Source organism: Sapajus apella, unplaced genomic scaffold, assembly GCF_009761245.1.
Source record: "Sapajus apella isolate SASKATOON/1434 unplaced genomic scaffold, GSC_monkey_1.0 scaffold71, whole genome shotgun sequence".
Lineage (NCBI taxonomy): Eukaryota > Metazoa > Chordata > Mammalia > Primates > Cebidae > Sapajus > Sapajus apella.
In genome coordinates, this window is record NW_022437011.1 from 4,160,835 (window position 1) to 4,183,048 (window position 22,214).

The following is a 22,214-nucleotide window of genomic DNA, read 5'->3' on the forward strand; positions in this document are numbered from 1 at the left end:
CCTTTTTTTTTTTTTTTTTTTTTTTTTTTTGAGACGGGGTTTCGCTCTTGTTACCCGGGCTGGAGTGCAATGGCGCGATCTCAGCTCACCGCAACCTCCGCCTCCTGGGTTCAGGCAATTCTCCTGCCTCAGCCTCCTGAGTAGCTGGGATTACAGGCACGCACCACCATGTCCAGCTGAATTTTTGTATTTTTAGTAGAGATGGGGTTTCACCATGTTGACCAGGATGGTCTCGATCTCTTGACCTCGTGATCCACCCGCCTCGGCCTCCCAAAGTGCTGGGATTACAGGCGTGAGCCACCGCGCCCGGCCAACCTTTTCTAAATACACTAGGCAAATTTGTGGCTTCAGGGTTCTGCTCAAGCTCTTTATCTACCACTCCATGCGCTTAGAAAAGCCTGTTTTTCATTCAAGAAGACAACAATGAAGGGACTATGCAGCTTTTCCCAAGCTCCTTTTTTTTCCTCTGTGTTCTAACAGCACTTTAGGGGTTTGAGGGAAATTGGCCAAAGAGAGTCACATTTTTTTAGACAAAGCAAGCAGAACTTCTTAGTGAAGTGAAAAAGAGAAACAAGGAATAAAATAGAAGAAAAGATGATTTCTAAGCTTATACCTGGGACAGCTGAGAATGTAGTTTTGCCATTTAATAATCTAGGAAACCCTGGGGAGAGTAAGGTTTGGGGGGACTCGTGTAATAAAGACATCTGTATGAGTTATGCTAGGTTTGAGGTGCCAATCCGATATTCAAGTGGATTTGATAAATAAAGTGTTTACGTATATATAAGCCTGGTGTTTGAATAATGGTTGGGGCTATGGATATAGAACTGTGGGTCATAACTATACAGGAGACCAGTGGAGGTCAGCTGGAAAAGCCCAGAACAACAACAACATTTAGGAAGCAAACAGAGAGAAACCCGTTAGATACACATATGTGAATTTACTCACTCAGTCCTACTTGAGCTTAAGAACTATCTTGTTTGTCCATATGCCTAGTGATGCTTGTCACACAAATGTTCAATATACGCTTGCTGAATTCATCCCAAGACTAAAAGCAAAGAAAGGTGCCCTGTCAGAGGTCTCACAGCCCTGCACTTTAATAATTTGGCCAGATTTGCAAAGGAAGCATGAAGAACAACTCTAGCATGTGGCACAGGATGGATGTGGTGGACAGTTCCACAACTGCTGCAGACATCATTCCTACCTCCTAATCTCTCCCTGTCCCCTTCCCCGAGGGACACACTCCAGAGAGCATAACTTCAGTGCTCATGAGCAGATGGCACAAAGCCCAGGATCCCAGCAAGGCTGTCAATGCTAGATCCAATGGTCTTAAGAGAGCAGCAGCTGCTGGAACATATGGGTGGTCAGCAGGAGTTCTCCCTAGCTCTGGACAGAAAATCCTCAATATACACAATGCCCAATTTTCCAAAAGTTTGCATGGGAAACTTTCTCAATTATCTTGCCATGTTTTCCCCATTGACTTTAATTATTTAGTATCCTTTTTTTCTGGGCTCCTTGTTCCTATGAAGTATTCAAGAATTTGTAAATCAAGACACATCTGCCTCCCGCGACTCCTTTTCTCTCCTCTTGCCAACATTCTGATTAGGCTTTCGTCCTTTACCTGGACAAATTCAGTTGCCTCCTATCTGGTCTCCCTGCATCCATTCACTTTCCATTCTGCCACCAGAATAACCACACCAAAGTACCGCTCTGTTAGCGCACACACCTGCCAAGAACTTCAACAGCTTCCCTACTGCTTACTTAAATAGGATTCGAACATTCTAAGCCTGGAATTCTAGGCCTCCCTGCCATCTATCCTTTCCAGGAAAGCTTTCCAGCATTAGTGCCCACCAACCACATTTTGGGGTATAATTAATCAGGCCCTATTTTTTCCCACAAAATAGTCACTGCGATTTCTCTCTGTTGTGTCTCAGCACCTGCCATTTTCCTTGCCCATGATGCTTCATCTGTTTCTCCATCTGTTATCATCTCACCCACTCCTCAAGTTCCAAGCCAATGGTGCCTTCTTCAGGAAGCCTTTCCTATTCACCCCAGGTGGAAAGAGAGGTCACTGATTATACTTCTGAAACAATTCATGCATATATTTTTAAAAAACACTTATCAGATTATTAATGGTGATGTAGATGGAGAGAGAGAGAGAGAAATGACAGATATTTTTTCCCCATTGGAACTCTGACTTATTTTTCTGTTTCAGCATTCTGTACCTAGCACAGCATATGGAAGGAGCTCTAACAATATTGACTGAATGAATGAATATATGAGTGACTCAATCCAGTCACTCAAACAATTCATTTATAGTTATTCCCCACTTCTCACAATTTAGCCATTCCATGTAATCCTGTCTTTATATATTGGGTTTTCTTAAAGTTGGGTCTTTCTGCCTTATGAGGTCATCACATAGTGACTTCCTTTAACAACCATGTTTCTTCTGTTTGGAGTATCTGTGAGTGACATAAAGGAGATAAGGATAGAAAAGCGGGCAGTTTCAGGTAAAAAGAACACTTGAAGACATCAAAGAGATATGCTTATAGGTGAAGGATTTTAAGCAGGATATTGACATAATTAGATAAGCTTTTTGAAAAAACAATCACTCTAAATTTAGGTACAAAGTGGACAGGAGATACTGAAGACAGAAGAGAGAAGAGCCTCAGGAGGAGGTTCTTACAGGCAACTCAGGCTAAGAATAGACTGACTGGCGCTTAGACCAGGTCTTTGCCAAAACAATAACTACTATCTCTGCCTCTTCTCAGGGCTTCCAGGGCAGCGGTTGAGGAAACCTTACCAAGGAGCACCACACAGTAGATGCTGAGACATCGCACTCCAGGATAAGAAACAGTAACATGGCAGCACCTGCCTGAAAGAAATTAAAAACCAACAGACTCCATTTAGAAAGGAACAATGTCCAAGAAAGGGCGAAATAAGGGCGAGAAGCCCGAGGCACTCATTGTTGCCCTCCAAGCTGCCAATGAAGACCTCAGGACCAAGCTCACAGACATTCAGATAGAGCTGCATCAAGAGAAGTCCAAGGTGAGCGAGGGCTACCTGAGGCCATGGCTTTGAGAGCAGCTCTGGCTATGTCCACACGCATCGAGCACAGCTCTGCCTGCTGGCCCACCCCAATGGACTCCTGCCCTTTGCCAGAGAAGGCAACATCCCCTGTATACATGGAGAGCTTATTGCATGTGCCAGGAGGGAACTAAGCACAGGATACACAGAAAGTGAGAATAGCACGCTCACTAGACATATCTCAGCCTCCTCTGGAAGCCTGGTTCAGGAAGTCAGGTATGAAAATTCAGACAGTGTCTCCCTATCACCACCAAACACTTAATAGTTGCATGGCCTTGGGCAAATTCCACTCTTGCCCTCTGTAAGTTCTACCCCCCAGAGCATTCAGAGCAGTCCTTCTGAAATGTACCACATCATGTTACTCTACTGTTCAATACCTTCCAATGGCTTCCTATCTCTCTTAGAGTAAAAGGACTTTCCCCACCACTACGGGACATTAGCTCCAGCCCCCTCTTTGACTCATCTCTCACTTCTCTCTCTCTCTCCTGATCGCTCTGCTCCCCATTTTTTCTGGATCAAGAGAGAGACCCTGATCGCATTTAAGGCCTTTGCACTTGTTCTTTCTGGTCAGCTCCATGCTCCTTCACTTACCTCCTTCAGATGTCTGCTCAACCATCAAGCATCTGACCAGTCTCTAAAACAGAACACTTCCCCATGTCCAGGTACTCCCCATAGCCTATTCTTGACTTATTTCATAGCAATTTATATATTTGCTTTTTACCTGTTTAGTGTTGTCACTCCTCAATCTCTATGAAAGCAGGAATTCAGTTTACTTAGTGTCCCTGGAGCCTAAATAATGTCCAGAAGTTAAAAATCTCAATATGTATTTGTTGAATGAATAGAGGAATAATTTAAAGATGATTCATTCTTTTTACCTCAGTTTCTTTATCACATCACTGCTGTGAGGCGGTATGAATTAGATAAGTATATAATGTGCTTATGAGGATTGAATGAGAAAATTTATGTCAAGTGCTCAGGGAGCTGCCTGGCATATAATACACTCACAAAAAATTATTAATATTCTTTTTAATAGTCTCTGGATTTAAGTCAGTTGTTAACTAGACTTAGAAGTCTCTACTTCTTTCAGTCCCATCACCTAAATGGATATGCAAACACACATCTCACCAGGGTGAGGTGAATATCAAATGAGGTCGTGGCTAGGAGAGCATTTTGAAATCTGTAGCATTCATAAGATGTTTTTGCTCCCTGCAAACTAGAGACTACCATGACAGCATAAAGTTGCCTTATTTTGATAACTATACAGTAAGAAAACGTTCTTGATCAACAAGCAGTAGTCGCAAGCCAACAAATATCTTTATGCCATTTTTGTCTAACTCTTCTTCCTAGACATCACTATTAAATTTTAATTTGTGATTTCTCCCAAAATCTATTATTCCTCATTTTAACAATAATAAGTGGACTTTGGATCTGCCAAAGTCTGTTGCCCCCTGCTTGAGCTAAGCCTTGACCTTAGGTAAAGAGACGGTAATGTAAAGTTTGTGAAGGAAACCTTTTAGTGTCCTTGAAGCCAAAGGGAACATGATGTCATTTTAGAACAGCATTTGTTTGAGAGTCAGAAGACATGGGCATTATTTGTCTTTCTCCCTCCTTGGAGATGAATTTAAATGTCTCAGTGTCTCTATCTGTAATTCAGATGACTGAATCTGCTTCTCCATATCTGTGCTTGTAAAGCATCACTGTGCAATGGTATAACCTGGGGAACCTGATTAAATGCTGAGATTCCTGAACCCACAATTCAAGAATTCTGATAAAGTAGTCAGGTGAGAACCAGGACTTGTAATTCAGTAAAGCAGCCCAGGCAATTCTGATGCACTGCAGATGCAGATGACTTTTAGCCTTTGTGTTGACAAACACTCCACTATAAGATTCCATCCAGGTCTGACAATCTATGAACATTTCATTGGCCTTAACTCTCCCTACAGCAACGTCACACTTCAAGGGAGGCAGACTCCTCTAGTTGTAGCTATGGCAGGATGACAATCTAAATTCCTAGGAAAAAGCTTGTCGATCTCGAGACTAGGAACCCTAAACTGCTGCTGCTTTCCAGAGAACAAACTGATGAGATTCCCAGAAACAGAGGCACTGAGGACTCCACCACTGCCAATAATCTACATACTCACGCCTTTTAAAATGGGGAACTCTCAAGTTTGAACCAGGCTGCCTGTTTATCTTGGGCCTGGCACCGTTGTCTAAGCCCGCAGGCCAAGCATAATCTCCCCTTCCTCTGACGATTGACTGGCAGCCAGCCTCTTAAATGAGCGTACACAGCCTCTGCTGGCTGCCCCTGCCTGGCTCCCTCTCCTTGGCAGTTAATTACGGTCCCAGCCCAGGAGCTAAAGCAAAGTCTCACCGCCTGTCAGCAGTCTTCCCCAAAGAGCAAAGGAAATTTAGAGGGCAAGCAAGTCATAAAGCACTTCTATTATAAATAAATATTATCGTGTTTTCAAAGGGCCAGGCTTCAAGAGAGAATATGAACAATGCCAAGATGTAAATTTATACTCTCGGGTTGACTCTGAGGCTCTGATGACAAAATGACAGTTCAGCTACTGGGGAATGGACAAGTTAAAACTGGAAACCTTTGGGGCAATGGGGCAGTACTCATTATCCAGCAAGACAAATAATTCCGCTGATATTTACAGAACAGCCATTGTGCATAGAGCTGAGTCTTAAGAACTTTGGGCTGATGATATAAATAGCTACAACTTATCGACTGTTCACTCTCTGTCATGGGCTGATAAGTGCATTCCATCCTGCCAGGGTCCCAGCTGTTTCACTAGCACCTGGCTGACCCGGAGAAGGTCATAAAACCCCTCTGTGTTTTTCCTTCTTCGTCTGTCAAATGGGACAGTAGTAGTTTCTGCCTCACAAGGGTGTATGTGTATGTGTTAAGCTTTGAGCAATTAGTTTGTGTCAAGCATGTTAAGTGCTTTCATGACATTATCTCATTTTATCCTCGTTTCTACCTGCTGAGGTGGGCATTGTTATCCTTACTTTACAGATGAGGAAGCTTCCTGGCCTGTAGGAGGTGCTCAACTGCTTGTGGAGTGAATTTACATGATTCTTTTTAACAGCTTTCCCCCAAACCCTGTGGCAGTACTCACTTAGGTGAGAACTCCGGGCTTGGGTAGAAAAAGGATTTCCACCCACCTAACCCTAACCCTAACCCTAACCCTAACCCTAACCCTAACTATCTGCTTCTTGGAGCAGCACCCTGAGACACTAAGTTGCGATAATTGCCCTGTTTGTCTCTTTTATGGAGACCATGAGTACATGATCCATGAATGCATGATCCAATGGTTAGTGTGTATGAACATGCCAGGGACTGTCCCAGGGCTTTTTACTCTCCCTCAGAGATAAACTGTTTGCATGAACAACATGGGTACAGTGACAGAGGGAATGAATGGGCAGGAGCAGGGATCAGGGTTCTCAGGGCAGAGGCAGCAGGGCCACAGGCCTGGGTTGCAAGGTTGAGAAGAATCAGCCCCAGACAGGAGCTGCCCCACTGGCACAGCCCTTCAGACTGCAAAGCATTTTCACACCGAGCCTCACAACCATCAAAGCAAGCCCGAGGCAAAGACAGGGTGCAATTACTATTCTGCTTTCACTGAGGAAGAAAATGAGATTCAAACTGCTTAACTCATTTGCTCCCAGAGACACAGCTAGTTGAGGAGCCACAATGGGAATTCCTGTCTTCTATAAGATGCTGGTGATCAAGGTAATGCTCACTGTCTGATTCCACTGCCCTCTATTGCCTCCAGGGCATTCTCAGAAGATCAGCCAACATTCTCTATCCTCAAGTGATGGTCCCCACAGCCTCCAGGTTCAGGTACCAAATTTGGGACTGGGTATGTTTTCCTATCTACTCCTTTAGTTATGTTTTCAGGAAGCATAAGTGGCTGAAAAGAAGAAATTTTAAAAGTAGAATGCTTTGCACTGGATTGTGTAAGGTTGTATAAGACTTCCCTTGTAAGCAACCTTCTTAGAGCGACTCCTTTACATCTCCTCTCTGAGAGTCACTTTGTGCCCATGAAAATCCCTGCTGGTTCACTGTGAGTTTAGGCCTCCAGGAGCATCCAATGCAGCTAATCCAGGCTAAAATTTATGTTAGCTTAGCGTGCCTTGATAACCTCTCAACCTTTTCCTTACCTTTAACTGAGCTGTCCTAGATTTCTAAGATCACTTTTAAAGCTCAAATCATCACTATCTTTCTCTTGGCAGAATTTACACTGGCATTTTCCAAAGGCTAGACCAGAAGTAGGACAGAAAAGAAAAATACAGCATGAGGCCTGTGTAAGATAGTCATAAATTCTTTCTCCTCTGTCATAGCATAACCTTTCCTTGGTAGGATTAAACTTTCCTAGTTATCGTTTTTTCCATAGAACCTCTAGGGTAGAAGGGATTTGGGAGCCCATCATGCAAAGCCCTGCCGAGTGCTCTTCCCTTTACTCTGTCCCACCCTGCACCACTCCTTAGACCCACATGCACCCAAAGTGTCTTCCACATCATTAGATGCCACCAATGCCAGGGAACAGAATACATACTGAAGAAACTCAGCTTTGTATTCAAACGACTCTTTCTGCTGGAAAAACAGTTACCATCTTAATAATGTAATATAGTAATGTTAGTCATATCAAGATGATATAGGTACTTTTATATTTATGTTGTTGGTATGAATGTAACAGTCTCTAATATAATATTAATATACATACAATATTCATCAAAATGAATATGATAACATCCACCATGTATTAATGATTATGAATCTCTCATGTGTTCCAGCCTTTCCAAAGGGCTTTTGAGCCATTGCTTACGTCGATCATCACAGTAGCCATATGAGAATGATATTGACAACCCCAGTTTACAGATGAGAAAATTGAGGTGGACACAGGTGAAGCAAGGTTTCAGGTGCAAACACGAGGTGCCCAAAACTTCAAAGCAGACAAGGAGATGTAGGATCTGACCTGGGGCCAGCTCCTGGCCCACACTGAATTTTAAGGACTTTTTTACATTGTTCTTATGTAAAGACTGTTCCTCACTTTTCTCATCATAAATTGTGATGAAATAAATATTTCCTACATCATAGAGCTGCCCAGGTGTAAAGCCTATTTAGAAAGGTGCCTAACTCATATTAAACCCTCAATAAATGTTAGCTAGCTATTATATGTTTGAGCTGAAATTTTTCTCCATAAAAACATCTCCATGTATCAAAATTGTTTTCTTTCTTCTACTAAATATTTTTTCCATTTCTAAGTATTATCATCTTCACATTTTCACTGTTACTCAGGTATAGTTCATCATTTTGTATATTCATTTTAAGATTCATATTAACATATTTAAATCTGTATCCTTAGTGCTGTCATCTACACTGAAAATAATTTTCAGAAAATTTTTATTGGATTTTTTTCTCCCAAAATTTCAGTCATATTGTTTGGCTTTTCTTCAGAGTAAAACACTTCTTCCAGACTTAAAAAGAAGTCATACCTAGAAATCCTGCAAAAAAAAAAGTCAGTTTTCATGACAACCAAAATAAGTAAACATAAAAAATGTCAAATGTGACTCAATTCCTTTTAATTTTCTTTAGTTTTCATGGATTTTTTTAAGGGCTAGACAGTGTTTGTTTTTGTTTTTGTCTTCAGGCTGGAATATATGTTTCATATATTCATATATTTCCTGTATTTTCACTTTTTAAGAAATAATTTTCTTCATCTCCCCTTTGGTCTACATGCAAAAGCTACAAGTTAATTTGGAATAAACAACAGAATCACAGGAAGATACATTATGATGCACCCCCAGAGAATTTTACATAAATAATTTTAGATCAAGGAGTATCTTCTACTATATCCAGTAATAATATTACCTTACACTTCATAGTACTTTACAATTCAAGGTACTTTTCCATACATTATCTAGTTTAACCCTAAAAATAACCCTGTTACAGACATTTTTAAGTGTAATGAAAAATCCTCAGAAGGATAAAGCAGCTTTCTTAGAGATAGCAAATGGTGAAACAGAAATACAAACCTTGGATTTCTTTCTTTCTTTCCTTCTTTCCTTCCTTCCTTCCTTCCTGCCTTCCTTCCTTCCTTCCTTCCTTTCCTTCTTTCTTTTCTTTCTTTCTTTTTGAGACAGAGTCTCACCCTATCACCAGGTGCCAGGCTGGAGTGCAGTGACGCGATCTCGGCTCCCAGTTTCAAGCAATTCTCCTGCCTCAGCCTCCCGGGTAGCTGGAACTACAGGCGCACACCACCACACCCAGCTAATTTTTTTTTTTTTTGGAATTTTTTTATTAGAGACGGGGTTTCACCATGTTGGTCAGGATGGTTTCGATCTCTTGATCTCGTGATCCGCCCCCGTCGGCCTCCCAAAGTGCTGGGATTACAGGCTTGAGCCACCACTCCCCGCCTAAACCTGGGATTTCTTACCATTCATCCATTTTTACTACAGTTTTTCATTGTTCTCAGAAGAATGGCTCAAAGTTTCCCTTGTTACCCACCACCCATTGCAGACATGATACTGTTCCAGATGCCTAATGTAAATACATCCTGCAGAAATTGAAGATTACTAAATTCCTATCACTTGAGCTAAATTAACTTTCCCAAGGTCTTATATGGAAGGTAAATTATCATATTTTCTAAATCAGTAGAAAATAAGGCTTTTTCTTTCAAAATATGCATGATCTAGAATGAGAATCAGCAAACTCTTTCTGTGAAGGGCAAGATGGTGAATATTTTAGGCTTTGTGGGCTAGACAGTCTCTGCAAAACTACTCAACTCCATTGTAGCATGAAAGCAGCCTTAAGCAATATGTAAATGGATGGACATGGTTGTGTCCTAATAAACTTTATTTATAAAAACAGGAGCAGGACGGATTTGGCTCATGGGCTGTGGTTTGCCTGATCTAGAAAATGCCACTTCCATTCACTCCAGAAAGATGGAGAGTAAGATCTAGGTTGTCCTTACTGAAGCACCAAGAGAAACACATAGCAGAGAGAAGTGAATATTCTTATATGTTAGGGTTTGGTTTTGTTGTCATTTTATACAGGAAAGGGGTTGAGGAGGGGCTGATCTGGTAACTCTGCAAGCCTGTATTCTCTAAGCTGTATGACAGAAAATACTATTCTTGCCTCTGGCTAGAGGCATAGCCAGAGAGATATAATGGCATATATCCTGTAATTCCACACATGCCTCCTGGTTTCTTATGTATTGTTCTGGGAGCCAGTGGGTACACAAAGATGAGGACAGCTCACTGGCAACCTTCCAAAAGTTCACTGTCTGGAGTAGGGATAGGAGAGGAGGTAATAAGGACACACAAGTATGCAAAAAAAAAAAAAGTGCAAAGAAAAATGTGGAAAACACTAGTAAGGAAGTGTTTCAAAAGTATACCAGGAAGACAAAGGTAAGGGAAATGAGCTTTGTCCTGGGTGAGTAGGGTGGCATGACGGGAGAGGATGACATCTCGCCAGGCCATGAGGAGTGTGAGGATCCCAAAAGGAGCTGCTGGAGGAATAAGTCAGGAAGAAGAAACTGTCGGCATATGGGTACATAGATGCAGGGCGTGTGCAGAAAATACCATAATCCCCCCTACCTAGAGCATGGGACAGGTGAGGGGACAGAAAGGGAGAAGTGGGAGCTGGAAATCCAACCAAACCTTCCTGAGGGCCTGAAAGGTGAAGCTGGGTATTGAGATTTTTATTCCACAACATAAAAGAGCCTGAGTTGTTTTGAGCAGATACATAAGCAAGACCAGAACTGAGCTTTACCTAGAGAATATCACCAGTAGTGCTGGGAATGCTAGGTTCACTATATGAACCTCTAAGAACTCCACAGCAACACTGTCTAAGAGAAATATAATGTGAACCACCAATGCAAGCCATATCTGATATCTGTGATTTTAAAATTTCTTGTTAGCTGCAATTTTAAACAGTAAAAAGAAACAGGATTAGTTGTAATAATATCATTTAGTATAATTTCTCCAATACATGGTTTCAATGTATAATCAATATAAAAATGATAAACGAGACATTTTACATTCTTTACCTCACACTAAGTCTTCGAAATCCAAGGTATATGTTACATGAAGAGAAAATCTCAGTTCATATTTGCAGGATCGTAGCTAGTGGGCACCGTATAGGACTGCACAGGTCTAGAGCCTAAGTGAGAAGAGGCCTCCAGGAAGGGACTATAGGCGTAAGGTGGAGGTGAGATCAGAGGATGGTTGTTTGAGGATGCCTGGCTGTTTATTTCACCAAGTCCCCTTGTGCCCCAGCTCTTTTAGAATAGCCATCAAGGGAATAATTGCTGTGCCTTTACAAAATAAACTGTTCATAAAATTCTATGCAAACTCAGAAAATACTGTTCTGTCTAAAGGTAGGTAAATATTAAGGTAAGTAAACTCTCAGACACTGTATACTTGTCAGGGTTCTCTAGAGGGACAGAACTAATAGGACAGATGCATATATAAAGGGGAGTTTATTAAGGAGTATTGACTCACAGGATCATAAGGTCCCACAACAGTCCATCTGCAAGCTGAGGAGCAAGGAAGCCAGTTGAAGTCCCAAAGCTGAAGAACTTGGAGTCCAGTATTTGAGGGCAGGAAGCACCCAACACAGGAGAAATATGTAGGCTGAGAGGCTAAGCCAGTCTAGTCTTTTCACATTCTTCGCCCTGCCTTCATTCTAGCTGCACCGACAGCTGATTAGATTCTGTCCACCCACATTGAGGGTGGGTCTGCCTTTCCCAGTCCACTGACTCAAATGTTAACTCCTTTAGCAGCATCCTCACAGACACAACCAGAAACAATACGTTTCATCTTTCAATCCAATCAAGTTGACACTCAATATTAACCATCATAGTTTATATTACACTGGTTATAATATGGCATCTCAACCTTAATATTTTTCAACTGAAAAGACTCTTAACTATTATTTTATAAAAGCTTACAATTTTACAAATGGTGGAGACTCAGTATCATTCAACTAGCTATTACTCCTGGGACTCCCTCCCCAATTTTTTCCCTTTTTCTTTTCTTCCTTTCTTTCTTTCTTTTTTTTTTTTCTTTTTTTTTTTTTTTTTTTAAGAGTGGCTCACTACCTTCCCCCCCGGGCGGGAGTACAATGGTGCAATCTTGGCTCACTGCAATCTCTGTCTCCTGGGTTCAAGTGATTCTCCTGCCTCAGCCTTCCCAAGTATCTGGGACTACAGGTGCCTGCCACCATGCCCAGATAATTTTTATATTTTTAGTAGAGACGGTGTTTTGACATGTTGGCCAGGCTGGTCTCGAACTCTTGACCTCAGGTGATCCACCCGCATCAGCCTCCCACAGTGCTGGGATTACAGAAGTGAGCCACTATGCCCAGTCTCCTTTTTCTAGATTATATGTGTGTGTGTGTGTGTGTGTGTGTGTGTGTGAAGGACAGCAGAACAGGATCAAGGAGAAACTTTTTGAAGACACAATGTCAGAGACTCACAGCCAGATTAGTTTAAAAAAAAACTCACAGCCAGATAAGATCTACTGAATCAGAGACTCACAGCCATTGCTAATCTACAAGGAGGCCTATATTATCACAGGAAATTTAGCAAAATGTTTAGAATATTTTTAAACCAGAATTCCCGAAAGGTAAAAAGCTTACTAGAAATACTTTATCAAACTACTTGGATTGTTGGCGTGGGGGGCAGGAAGGGAGGAAGGGGAGTGGGAGTGAAAAAGGACTCAGAGATATTCATGGCGCATTCAGAAATAATAATGACCACTAAAGTCCTTCATCAGAGAGAGGACCCAACAATCTGCAGCTCTGTTGGTGGTGGTGGCTCTGTGTGTGTATGCAGTGTGTTTGTGTAAAGTTTGGGAATGAAACTAACCTGGCATACTAAGAAAGAAAGGTAAGGTTGGGGCTATTAACAACTGTCTTCATTTTTCACCTTAGCAGCCGCAGCAGCACCTCTTCAAACAAACAAACAAATAAACAAAAAAATACCATTTTAGGCATTTTATTTACCCGACCATAATATCAAACTATGAGGTATTCTAAGATACACATTTATCAGTTCGGATCTAGCTAGTATTGTGTAGTCTAAAAAGCTCTCCAGGTGGTCTGCATTGCACTCTTCCCCATAAAGGGAAAAACCATGATAGCAATACTTCCTAATTTTAATGTGTATACCAATGGCATGGGGGTTTGTTAAAATGCACATTCTGAGTTATAGGTCTGGGGCTAAGCCAGGGATTCTGTGCTTCTAGCATACTTCCTGCATGATACTGAGGCTGCTTGTCTGCAGACCACACATTGCTTAGTAAGGCCCCAGAACATCAAATATTCATCTGAACAAAGTAATATAAACATCCTCAGGTATTTCCTCCTTTTACACACTGTATTCCCAGCTTCAAGGCCTGTAGTTCTTTTTTCTCAGAGGGCCTGGAATTGGAAAAGAGATGAGGAATTAAGAGATCACAGCAGCCTGAGCTGCAAATCCTGCCTAGGAGTACACCTGTCCTTTGAGGCTCATTTCTCTTCATCCTTTCGCCTCTCTGTTTTTAGGTATCAAAGCTTGAAAGAGAGAAGACTCAAGAAGCGAAGAGGATTCGTGAGCTGGAGCAGCGCAAGCACACAGTGCTGGTGACCGAACTCAAAGCCAAGCTCCATGAGGAGAAGATGAAGGAGCTGCAGGCTGTGAGGGAGAACCTTATCAAGCAGCACGAGCAGGAGATGTCAAGGACGGTGAAGGTGCGCGATGGAGAGATCCAGAGGCTCAAGTCCGCTCTCTGTGCTCTCCGTGACGGCAGCAGTGACAAAGTAAGGACAGCGCTCACCATTGAGGCCCGGGAGGAGGCTCGGAAACTGTTTGATGCAGAGCGCCTTAAGCTCTTACAGGAAATTACGGACCTGAAAACGGCCAAGAAGCAGGTGGACGAGGCTTTGAGCAATATGATCCAAGCAGATAAAATCAAGGCTGGGGACCTTCGGAGTGAGCATCAGTCCCACCAAGAAGCCATCTCAAAGATCAAGTGGGAGTCGGAGCGGGATATTCGGAGACTGGTTAGTACAGTAATCCCACCAGACCCATGCAGAACCCTTCTCTTACAGGTTTCAGAGTGCCATGGGATTTGCTTCTTCATATGTTTTCTTGTCACTGGATTATAAACAGTGCCTACCTTTTGTCCAATGCTCTATCCAAGATAGATCAGTAGGTAGGTAGGTAGTTCAATAGAGAGATATGCTCAGGCCAAATTGAAATTGTAAAATGTAAGAGATTTTGGAAATCGCCTTTCTCATAAAAACTGGATTCTCCAAGGACCATATCTATTCAAGGACTCCTGTTTTCTTAGATATTTATAAAAATATTCTAAACCTTGGACGTTTCTAAAGTAGCATGTTTTCGTGGGCTTTTCATTTACATAGTTTCATTGTTTTATTTTTTAAAGAGAGGGTAGGAGAAGTTTCTATGACCTTCATGGTGGTCTGAAAATGGCAGCTACTTAGAACATCTTCAGTCTTTTTTTTTCCAGGAACTAGATACAAAACTATAAAAACCCCAGTCATTTTAACATAGATATTTTCCCCAAAGTGAACAGGGGTCATTTAAAACAGGAGCCATTATAATTTTTAAATTGATTTTCATCCCTAAGCATCTTGTTTGCAATTTATAGTTTCTAAGACTTAACTCAGCCCCTACAGAGTTGGGTCATTCCTTCCAACATGTATGACCAAAAACCAGATAGGCCTCTCAGTATGCTTAAATATAATACAAATATAATTATAATCTGAAAATTAGAGTGTCCTAGGTTGACCTTGTATACTTATTTTAGACTAAACAATTTTATGGTTATTTGCATTCAGATGCTTAATATCTGTTATATATCTCGTCACACTAACTATCACCTGTTAGAATGTACGTTATGCTTCTCTGGAAAAGGTTTTTTAGGAAAAACTATACTTTTCCTCTTTTGTCTTCCAGTTCTAAGCAATTACTTTCTGAGAATTCTGATTATGTTCCATGGGTGTTTTCTCTAGGCTTTTAAGTTCAAAGTGGTTACCATAGAGCATTTTTAAAAGCTAATGTTTAATTTTCTTTGTACTGTAATACAGTGTAACTGTAAAATACTGCCTTTGCCACACTTTCTGAATTCTTTATGTCAACTGATTCTATTGCACTGTTTGACAATAAAGACCAAACACAGTGCAGAAATATTGGTCTCTGCCCTGCATTTGGTTTTTGAAACCACGGTGGCTGATGAAGAAAGAATCAGGACTTCGAACTCTGGAGTTGGCAGGTTAAGTATTCAATGAAAAGGAAGGTTTGTATTAAATATTTTCATTTGTTGATGGTTTTCAATATAAAATCTGTGAGTGTATCCACTTGATATGCTAACTTTTTCCATGGCTTTATTTCACCTGCATATTGCTGAAATAGACATGAAATCCTTCTTAATAACAATGTGAAGGAGAGGGGCCAAGATGGCCAAATAGAAACAGCCCTGGTCTGCAGCTCTTAGTGAGACCAACACAGAAGGCAGGTGATTTCTGCTTTTCCAACCGAGGTACCCAGTTCCTCTCACTGGAACTGGTTTGGCAGTGGGTGCGACCCACAGAGAACAAGCAGTGCAGGGTGGGGACTTTGCTTCATGTGGGAAGTACACATAGCCAGGGGACCTCCTTCCCCCAGCAAAGGGAAGCTATGAGAGACTGTGCTACCTGCCGTGGGTATTACACTTTTCCCATGGATTTTTGCAATCCACAGATCATCACATTCCCTCATGAGTCTATACCACTAGGGTCCTGGCTTTCAAGTACAAATCTGGGTGGCTGCTTGACCAGGCTCTGTGCTGTAGGAGTTTTTTGTTTTTGTTTTTGTTTTCATACTCCAGTGGCACCTGGAACTCCAGTGAGTTCCAGGAGATTGAACCACTGTCCAATCAGTGGGGGCTGAAGCCAGAAAGTCAAGCAGTCTCACGCAGTGGAGTCCCAGTCCCACTCATGTGGAATCCAGCAAGCTAAGAACCACTGGCTTGAAATTCTCACTGCCAACACAGCAATCTAGAGTCAGCCGGGGATGATTGAGTTTGACTGGCGGAGGGGTGACCCTCTTTACTGTGGCTTTAGTTGGCGGTTTTCCCTTGACAGTGCTAAAGAGACTGGGAGTTTGGACTGGGCAGAATTCATCACAGCACAGCAAAGCAGCTGTGGTCAGACTGCTTCTCTAGAGTCCTCCTCACTGGGCAAGGCCTCTCTGCAGGAAATCTAGCAGCTCCAATCAGGGGCTTACAGACAAAACACTCATCTCCCTAGGACAGAGCACCAGAGGGGAGAGGTGGCTGTGGTTGCAGCTTCAGCAGACTTAATCTTTCCTGCCTGCCAGCTCTGAAGAGAGTGGCGAATCCTGACAGGGAGGTTCTTCCAGCACAGTGCACCAGCTCTGCTAAAGGACAGACTGCCTTCTCAAGCAGATCTCTGACGCTGTGTCTCCTGACTGTGAGAGAACTCCCAGAAGTGGTTGACAGACACCTCATACAGGAGAGCTCTGGCTGGCATCAGGCCAGTGCCTCTCTGAGATAAAACTTCCAGAGGAAAGAGCAGACAGCAAGTTTTGCTGTTCTGCAGTCTCCACTGGTGATACCCAGGCAATAAAGGTCTAACGTGGACCTCTAACAAACTCCAGTAGACCTGCAGAAGAAAGGCCTGACTTTTAGAAAAAAAAACTAACAACAACAAACAAAACTAAAAAAGCAACAACAACATCAACAAAGAGACCCCCCAAACCCCATCCAAAGGTCATTAGCCTTAAAGATTAAAGGTAGAGAAATCCACAAAGATGAGTAACAAACAGTGCAAAAACACTGAAAATCCCAAAAACCAGAATGTCTCTTCTCCTCCAAATGATTGCACTGCCTCTCCAGCAAGGACACAGAGCTGGATGGAGGACAAGATGGACAAATTGACAGAAGTAGGCTTCAGAAGGTGGGTAATTACAAACTCCTCTCAGTTGAAGGAGCATGTTCTAATCCAATGCAAGGAAGCTGAGAACCTTGATAAAAGGTTGCAGGAACTGCTACCTAAAATAACCAGTTTAGAGAGGATCATAAATGACCTGATAGAGCTGAAAAACACTCATGAGAACTTCATGAAACATACACAAGTATAAATAGCTAAATTGATCAAGCAAGAGAAAGGATATCAGAGATTGAAGATCAACTTAATGAAATAAAACATGAAGACAAGATTAGAGAAAAAAGAATGAAAAGGAATGAACACAGACTCCAAGAAATATGGGGCTACATGAAAAAGACCAAACCTACAATTGATTGGAGTACCTGAAAGAGATGGGGAGAATGGAACCAAGTTGGAAAACATACTTCAGGATATTATCCAGGAAACTTCCCCAATTTAGCAAGACAGGCCAACACTCAAATTCAGGAAATACAGAGAACATCACAAAGATACTCCATGAGAAGATCAACCCCAAGACACGTAATCTTCAGATTCTCCAAGGTCGACATGAAGGAAAAAATGTTAAAGGCAGCCAGAGAGAAAGGCCAGGTAACCTACAAAGGAAAGTCCATCAAACTAACAGCGGATCTCTCAGCAGAAGTCCTACAAGCTAGAAGAGAGTAGAAGCCAATAGTCAACATTCTTAAAGAAAAGAATCTTCAGCCCAGAATTCCATATCCAGCCAAAGTTTTGTAAGTGAAGGAGAAGCAAAATCCTTCCCAGACAAGCAAATGCTAAGTGATTTTATCACGACCAGGCCTGCCTTGCAAGAGCTCTCGAAGAAAGCACTGAATATGGAAAGAAAAAAGCAGTACTTGCCACTGCAAAAACACACCAAAATATAAAAACCAATGACACTATGAAGAAACTGCGTCAACTAGTGTGCAAAATAACCAGCTAGCATCATGATGACAGGATCAAATTCACACATAACAATATTAACCTTAAATGTAAATGGGCTAAATGCCCCAATCTGGGGCAAATTGGATAAACGTCAAGCTCCATTGGTGTGCCGTATTCAGGAGACCCATCTCATGTGCAAAGACACACATAGGCTCAAAAAAAAGGGATGGAGGAATATTTAGCAACCAAATGGAAAGCAGGAAAAAGAAAGGGTTGCAATCCTAGTCTCTGACAAAATAGACTTTAAACCAACAAAGATCAAAAAGATAAAGAAGGGTGTTACATAATAGTAAAGGGATAAATTCAACAAGAAGAGCTAACTATCTTAAATATATTGCACCCAATACAGGAGCACCCAGATTCATAAAACAGGTTCTTAGAGACCTACAAAGAGACTTAGACTTCTACACAATAATAGTGGGAGACTTTAACACTCCACTGTCAATATTAGACAGATCAATGAGACAGAAAATGAACAAGGATATTCAGAACTTGAGTTCGACTCTGGATTAAGCATTCCTAATATAACAGAACTCTCCACCCTAGATCAACAGAATACACATCCCTCTCATGCCACATGACACTTATTCTAAAATCGACCACATAATTGGAAGTAAATCACTCCTCAGCAAATGCAAAAGAACTGAAATCACAACAAACAGTCTCTCAGACCACAGTGGAATCAAATTAGAACTCAGGATTAGGAAACTCACTCAAAACCACACAACTACATGGAAATTGAACAACCTGCTCCTGAATGACTCCTGGGTAAATAATGAAATTAAGGCAGAAATCAGGAAGTTCTTTGAAACCGATGAGAACAAAGAGACAATGTACCAGAATCTCTGGGATACAGCTAAAGCAGTGTTAAGAGAGAGATTTATAGTGCTAAATGCCCACATCAGAAAGATGGAAAGATCTCAAATCGACACCCTAACATCACAATTAAAAGAACTAGAGAATCAGGAGCAAACAAATCCAAAAGCTAGCAGAAGACAAGAAATAACTAAGATCAGAGCAGAAATGAAGGAGATGAAGACAAGAAAAACCCTGCAAAAAAATTAATGAATCCAGAAGCTGTTTTTTTTTTTTTTGAAAAAATTAACAAAATAGACCACAAGCAAGACTAATAAGGAAGAAAAGAGAGAACCAAATAGATACACACTAAAAAGTGATAAAGGAGATATCACCACTAACGCATTGAAGTACAAACTACCATCAGGGAATGCTATAAACACCTCTATGCAAATAAACTAGAAAATCTAGAAGAAATAGATAAATTCTTGGACACATACATTCAACAAGACTAAACCAGGAAGAAGTTGAATCCTTGAATAGACCAATAACAATTTCTGAAATTGAGGCAGTAATACATAGCCTACCAACCAAAAAAGAAGCCCAGGAGCAGACAGATTTATACTCCAATTCTACCAGAGGTACAATGAGGAGCTGGTACCATTCCTTCTGAAACTAATCCAAACAATTGAAAAGGAGTGACTCCTCCCTAACTCATTTTATGGGGCCAGTATCATCCTGATACCAAAATCAAGCAGAGACAACATAAAAAGAAAACATCAGGCCAATATCCCAGATGAACATCAGTGTGAAAATCCTCAATAAAATACTGGCAAACTGAATCCAGCAGCAGCACATCGAAAAGCTTATCCACCACAATTGTGTCAGCTTCATCGCAGGGATGCAAGCCTGGTTCAACGTATGCAAATCAATAAACGTAATCCATCACACAAACAGAACCAATGACAAAAACCACATGATTATCTCAATAGATGCAGAAAAGGTTTTTGATAGAATTTAACATCACTTTATGTTAAAAACTCTCAGTAATCTAGGTTTTGATGGAATAGATCTCAAAATAGTAAGAGCTATTTATGGCAGACCCACAGCCAATATCATACTGAATGGACAAAAGCTGGAAGCATTCCCTTTGAAAACCAGCAAAAGACATGGATGCCCTCTCTCACCACTCCTAGCCAACATAATATTGGAAGTTCTGGCCAGGGTAATCAGGCAAGGGAAAGAAATCAAGGATATTCAAATAGGAAGAGACAAAGTGAAATTGTCTCTGTTTGCAGGTGAGGTGATTCTGTATTTAGAAAACCCCATCATCTCAGCCCAAAATTCCTTAAACTGATAAGCAACTTCAGCAAATATTCAGGATACAAAGTCAATGTGAAAAAAATCACAAACATTTCTGTAATTTCTATACACCAACAAGAGGCAAGCAGAGAGCCAAATCATGAATGAAATCCCATTCACAATTGCTACAAAGAGAATAAAATATCTAGGACTACAGCTTACAAGGGACATGAAGGACCTCTTCAAAGAGAACTACAAACCACTGCTCAAGGAAATAAGAGAGTACACAAAGAAATGGAAAAACATTCCTTCCTCATGGATAGGAAGAATCAATATCATGAAAATGTCCATACTACCCAAAGTAATTTATAGATTCAGTGCTATTCCCATCAAACTACCATTGACATTCTTCACAGAATTTTACAAAACTACTTTAAATTTCATATGTAACCAAAAAGAGCCCATATAGCCAAAACAATCCTAAGTAAAAAGAACAAAGCTGGAGCCATCACACTGCCTGACTTCACACTATACTACAAAGCTACAGTAAACAAAACAGCATCATACTGGTACCAAAACAGACATACAGACCACTGGAACAGAACAGAGACCTCAGAAATATCACCACACATCTGTAACCATCTAATCCTTGACAAACCTGACCAAACAAGCAATGAGAACAGGATTCCCTACTTAATAAATGTTTCTGGGAAAACTGGCTAGCCATGTGCAAAAAACTGAAACTGAACCCTTTCCTTACACCTTATACAAAAATTAACTCAAGATGGGTTAAAGACTTAAATGTAAAACCCAAAACGATAAAATCCTAAAAGAAAACCTAGGCAATACCATTCAGGACATTGGCGTTGGCAAAAACTTCATGATGAAAACACCAGAAGTAATTGCAACAAATGCCAAAGTTGACAAACAGGATCTAATTAAACTAAAGCGCGTCCGCATAGCAAAAGAAACTAGCATCAGAGTGAGCAAGACAATCTGTAGAATGGTAGAAAATTTTACAATCTACTCTTCCGACAGAGGTCTAATATCCAAAATCTATAAGGAACTTAAACAAATTTACAAAAAACAAAAAACAAAAAGTAGGCAAAGGAGATAGACACTTCTCAAAAGAAGACATTTATGTGGCCAACAAACATGTAAAAAAAAGCTCATCATCTCTGATCATTTGAGAATTGCCATTCAAAATTACAGTAAGATACCATCCCACATCAGTCAGAATGCCAAGCATTAAAAAGTCAAGAAACAATAGACGCTGGTGAGGCTGTGGAGAAATAGAAACACTTTTTGCCCTGTTGGTGGAAATGTAGATTGGTTCAACCATTGTAGAGGACAGTGTGATGATTCCTCAGGGATCAAGAACCAGAAATACCTTTTGACCCAGCAATCCCATTACTAGCCATATGACTATGACCAAATTTTTAATAAATCATTCTACTAAAAGACACATGCACATGTATGTTTACTGCAGCATTATTTACAATAGAAAGACATGGAACCAACCCAAATGTCCATCAGTAATATAGACTGGATAAAGAAAATGTGGTACACATACACCACGGAATACAATTCAGCCATTAAAAAGAATGAGATCATGTCCTTTGCAGAGACATGAATGAAGCTGGAAGCCATCATCCTCAGCAAACTAACACAGGAACAGAAAATCAAACACTGCATGTTCTTGCTCATAAGTGGGAGTTAAACAATGAGAACACATGGACACAGGGAGGGGAACAACACACACCGGGGCCTGTCCAGGGTAGGGAACAAGGGGAGGGAAAGCGTTGAGACAAATACTTAATGCATGTGGGGCTTAAAACCTGGATGATGGGTTGATAGGTACAGCGAGCCACCATGGCACATGCATATCTATGTATCAAAGTTGCGTGTTCTGCATGTGTATTACAGAACTTAAAGTAAAATAAAAATTAAAATTAAAAAGAGTAAAATCGGAGCCACCTGATGAGTGGCTCACAAACTGCATGAACACAGAATAACATAGGAAACATTTTCGATAGTATGGATATACGCATCTTCATTGTTTTCTTCTGTGCCTTCCCCCACCCCAAGCTTCGTTTTTGGGACTGGAAGGGAGAAAAATAGGAGCTTT

General features: G+C 41.1%; 1 protein-coding gene across 5 annotated transcripts in view; it reads left to right on the forward strand.

Moving 5' to 3' along the window:
* Nucleotides 1-22,214, forward strand: part of JAKMIP2 (janus kinase and microtubule interacting protein 2) — a 182,795-nt gene that overhangs the window by 99,194 nt on the left and 61,387 nt on the right. For all 5 annotated transcript variants that reach the window (XM_032250307.1, XM_032250304.1, XM_032250306.1 and 2 more), the window contains 2 exons: nt 2,769-3,045; nt 13,640-14,137. In XM_032250307.1, coding sequence (XP_032106198.1) covers nt 2,917-3,045; nt 13,640-14,137 — 627 coding nt within the window. In that variant the 5' untranslated portion in view covers nt 2,769-2,916. The remainder of the gene's footprint in view (nt 1-2,768; nt 3,046-13,639; nt 14,138-22,214) is intronic.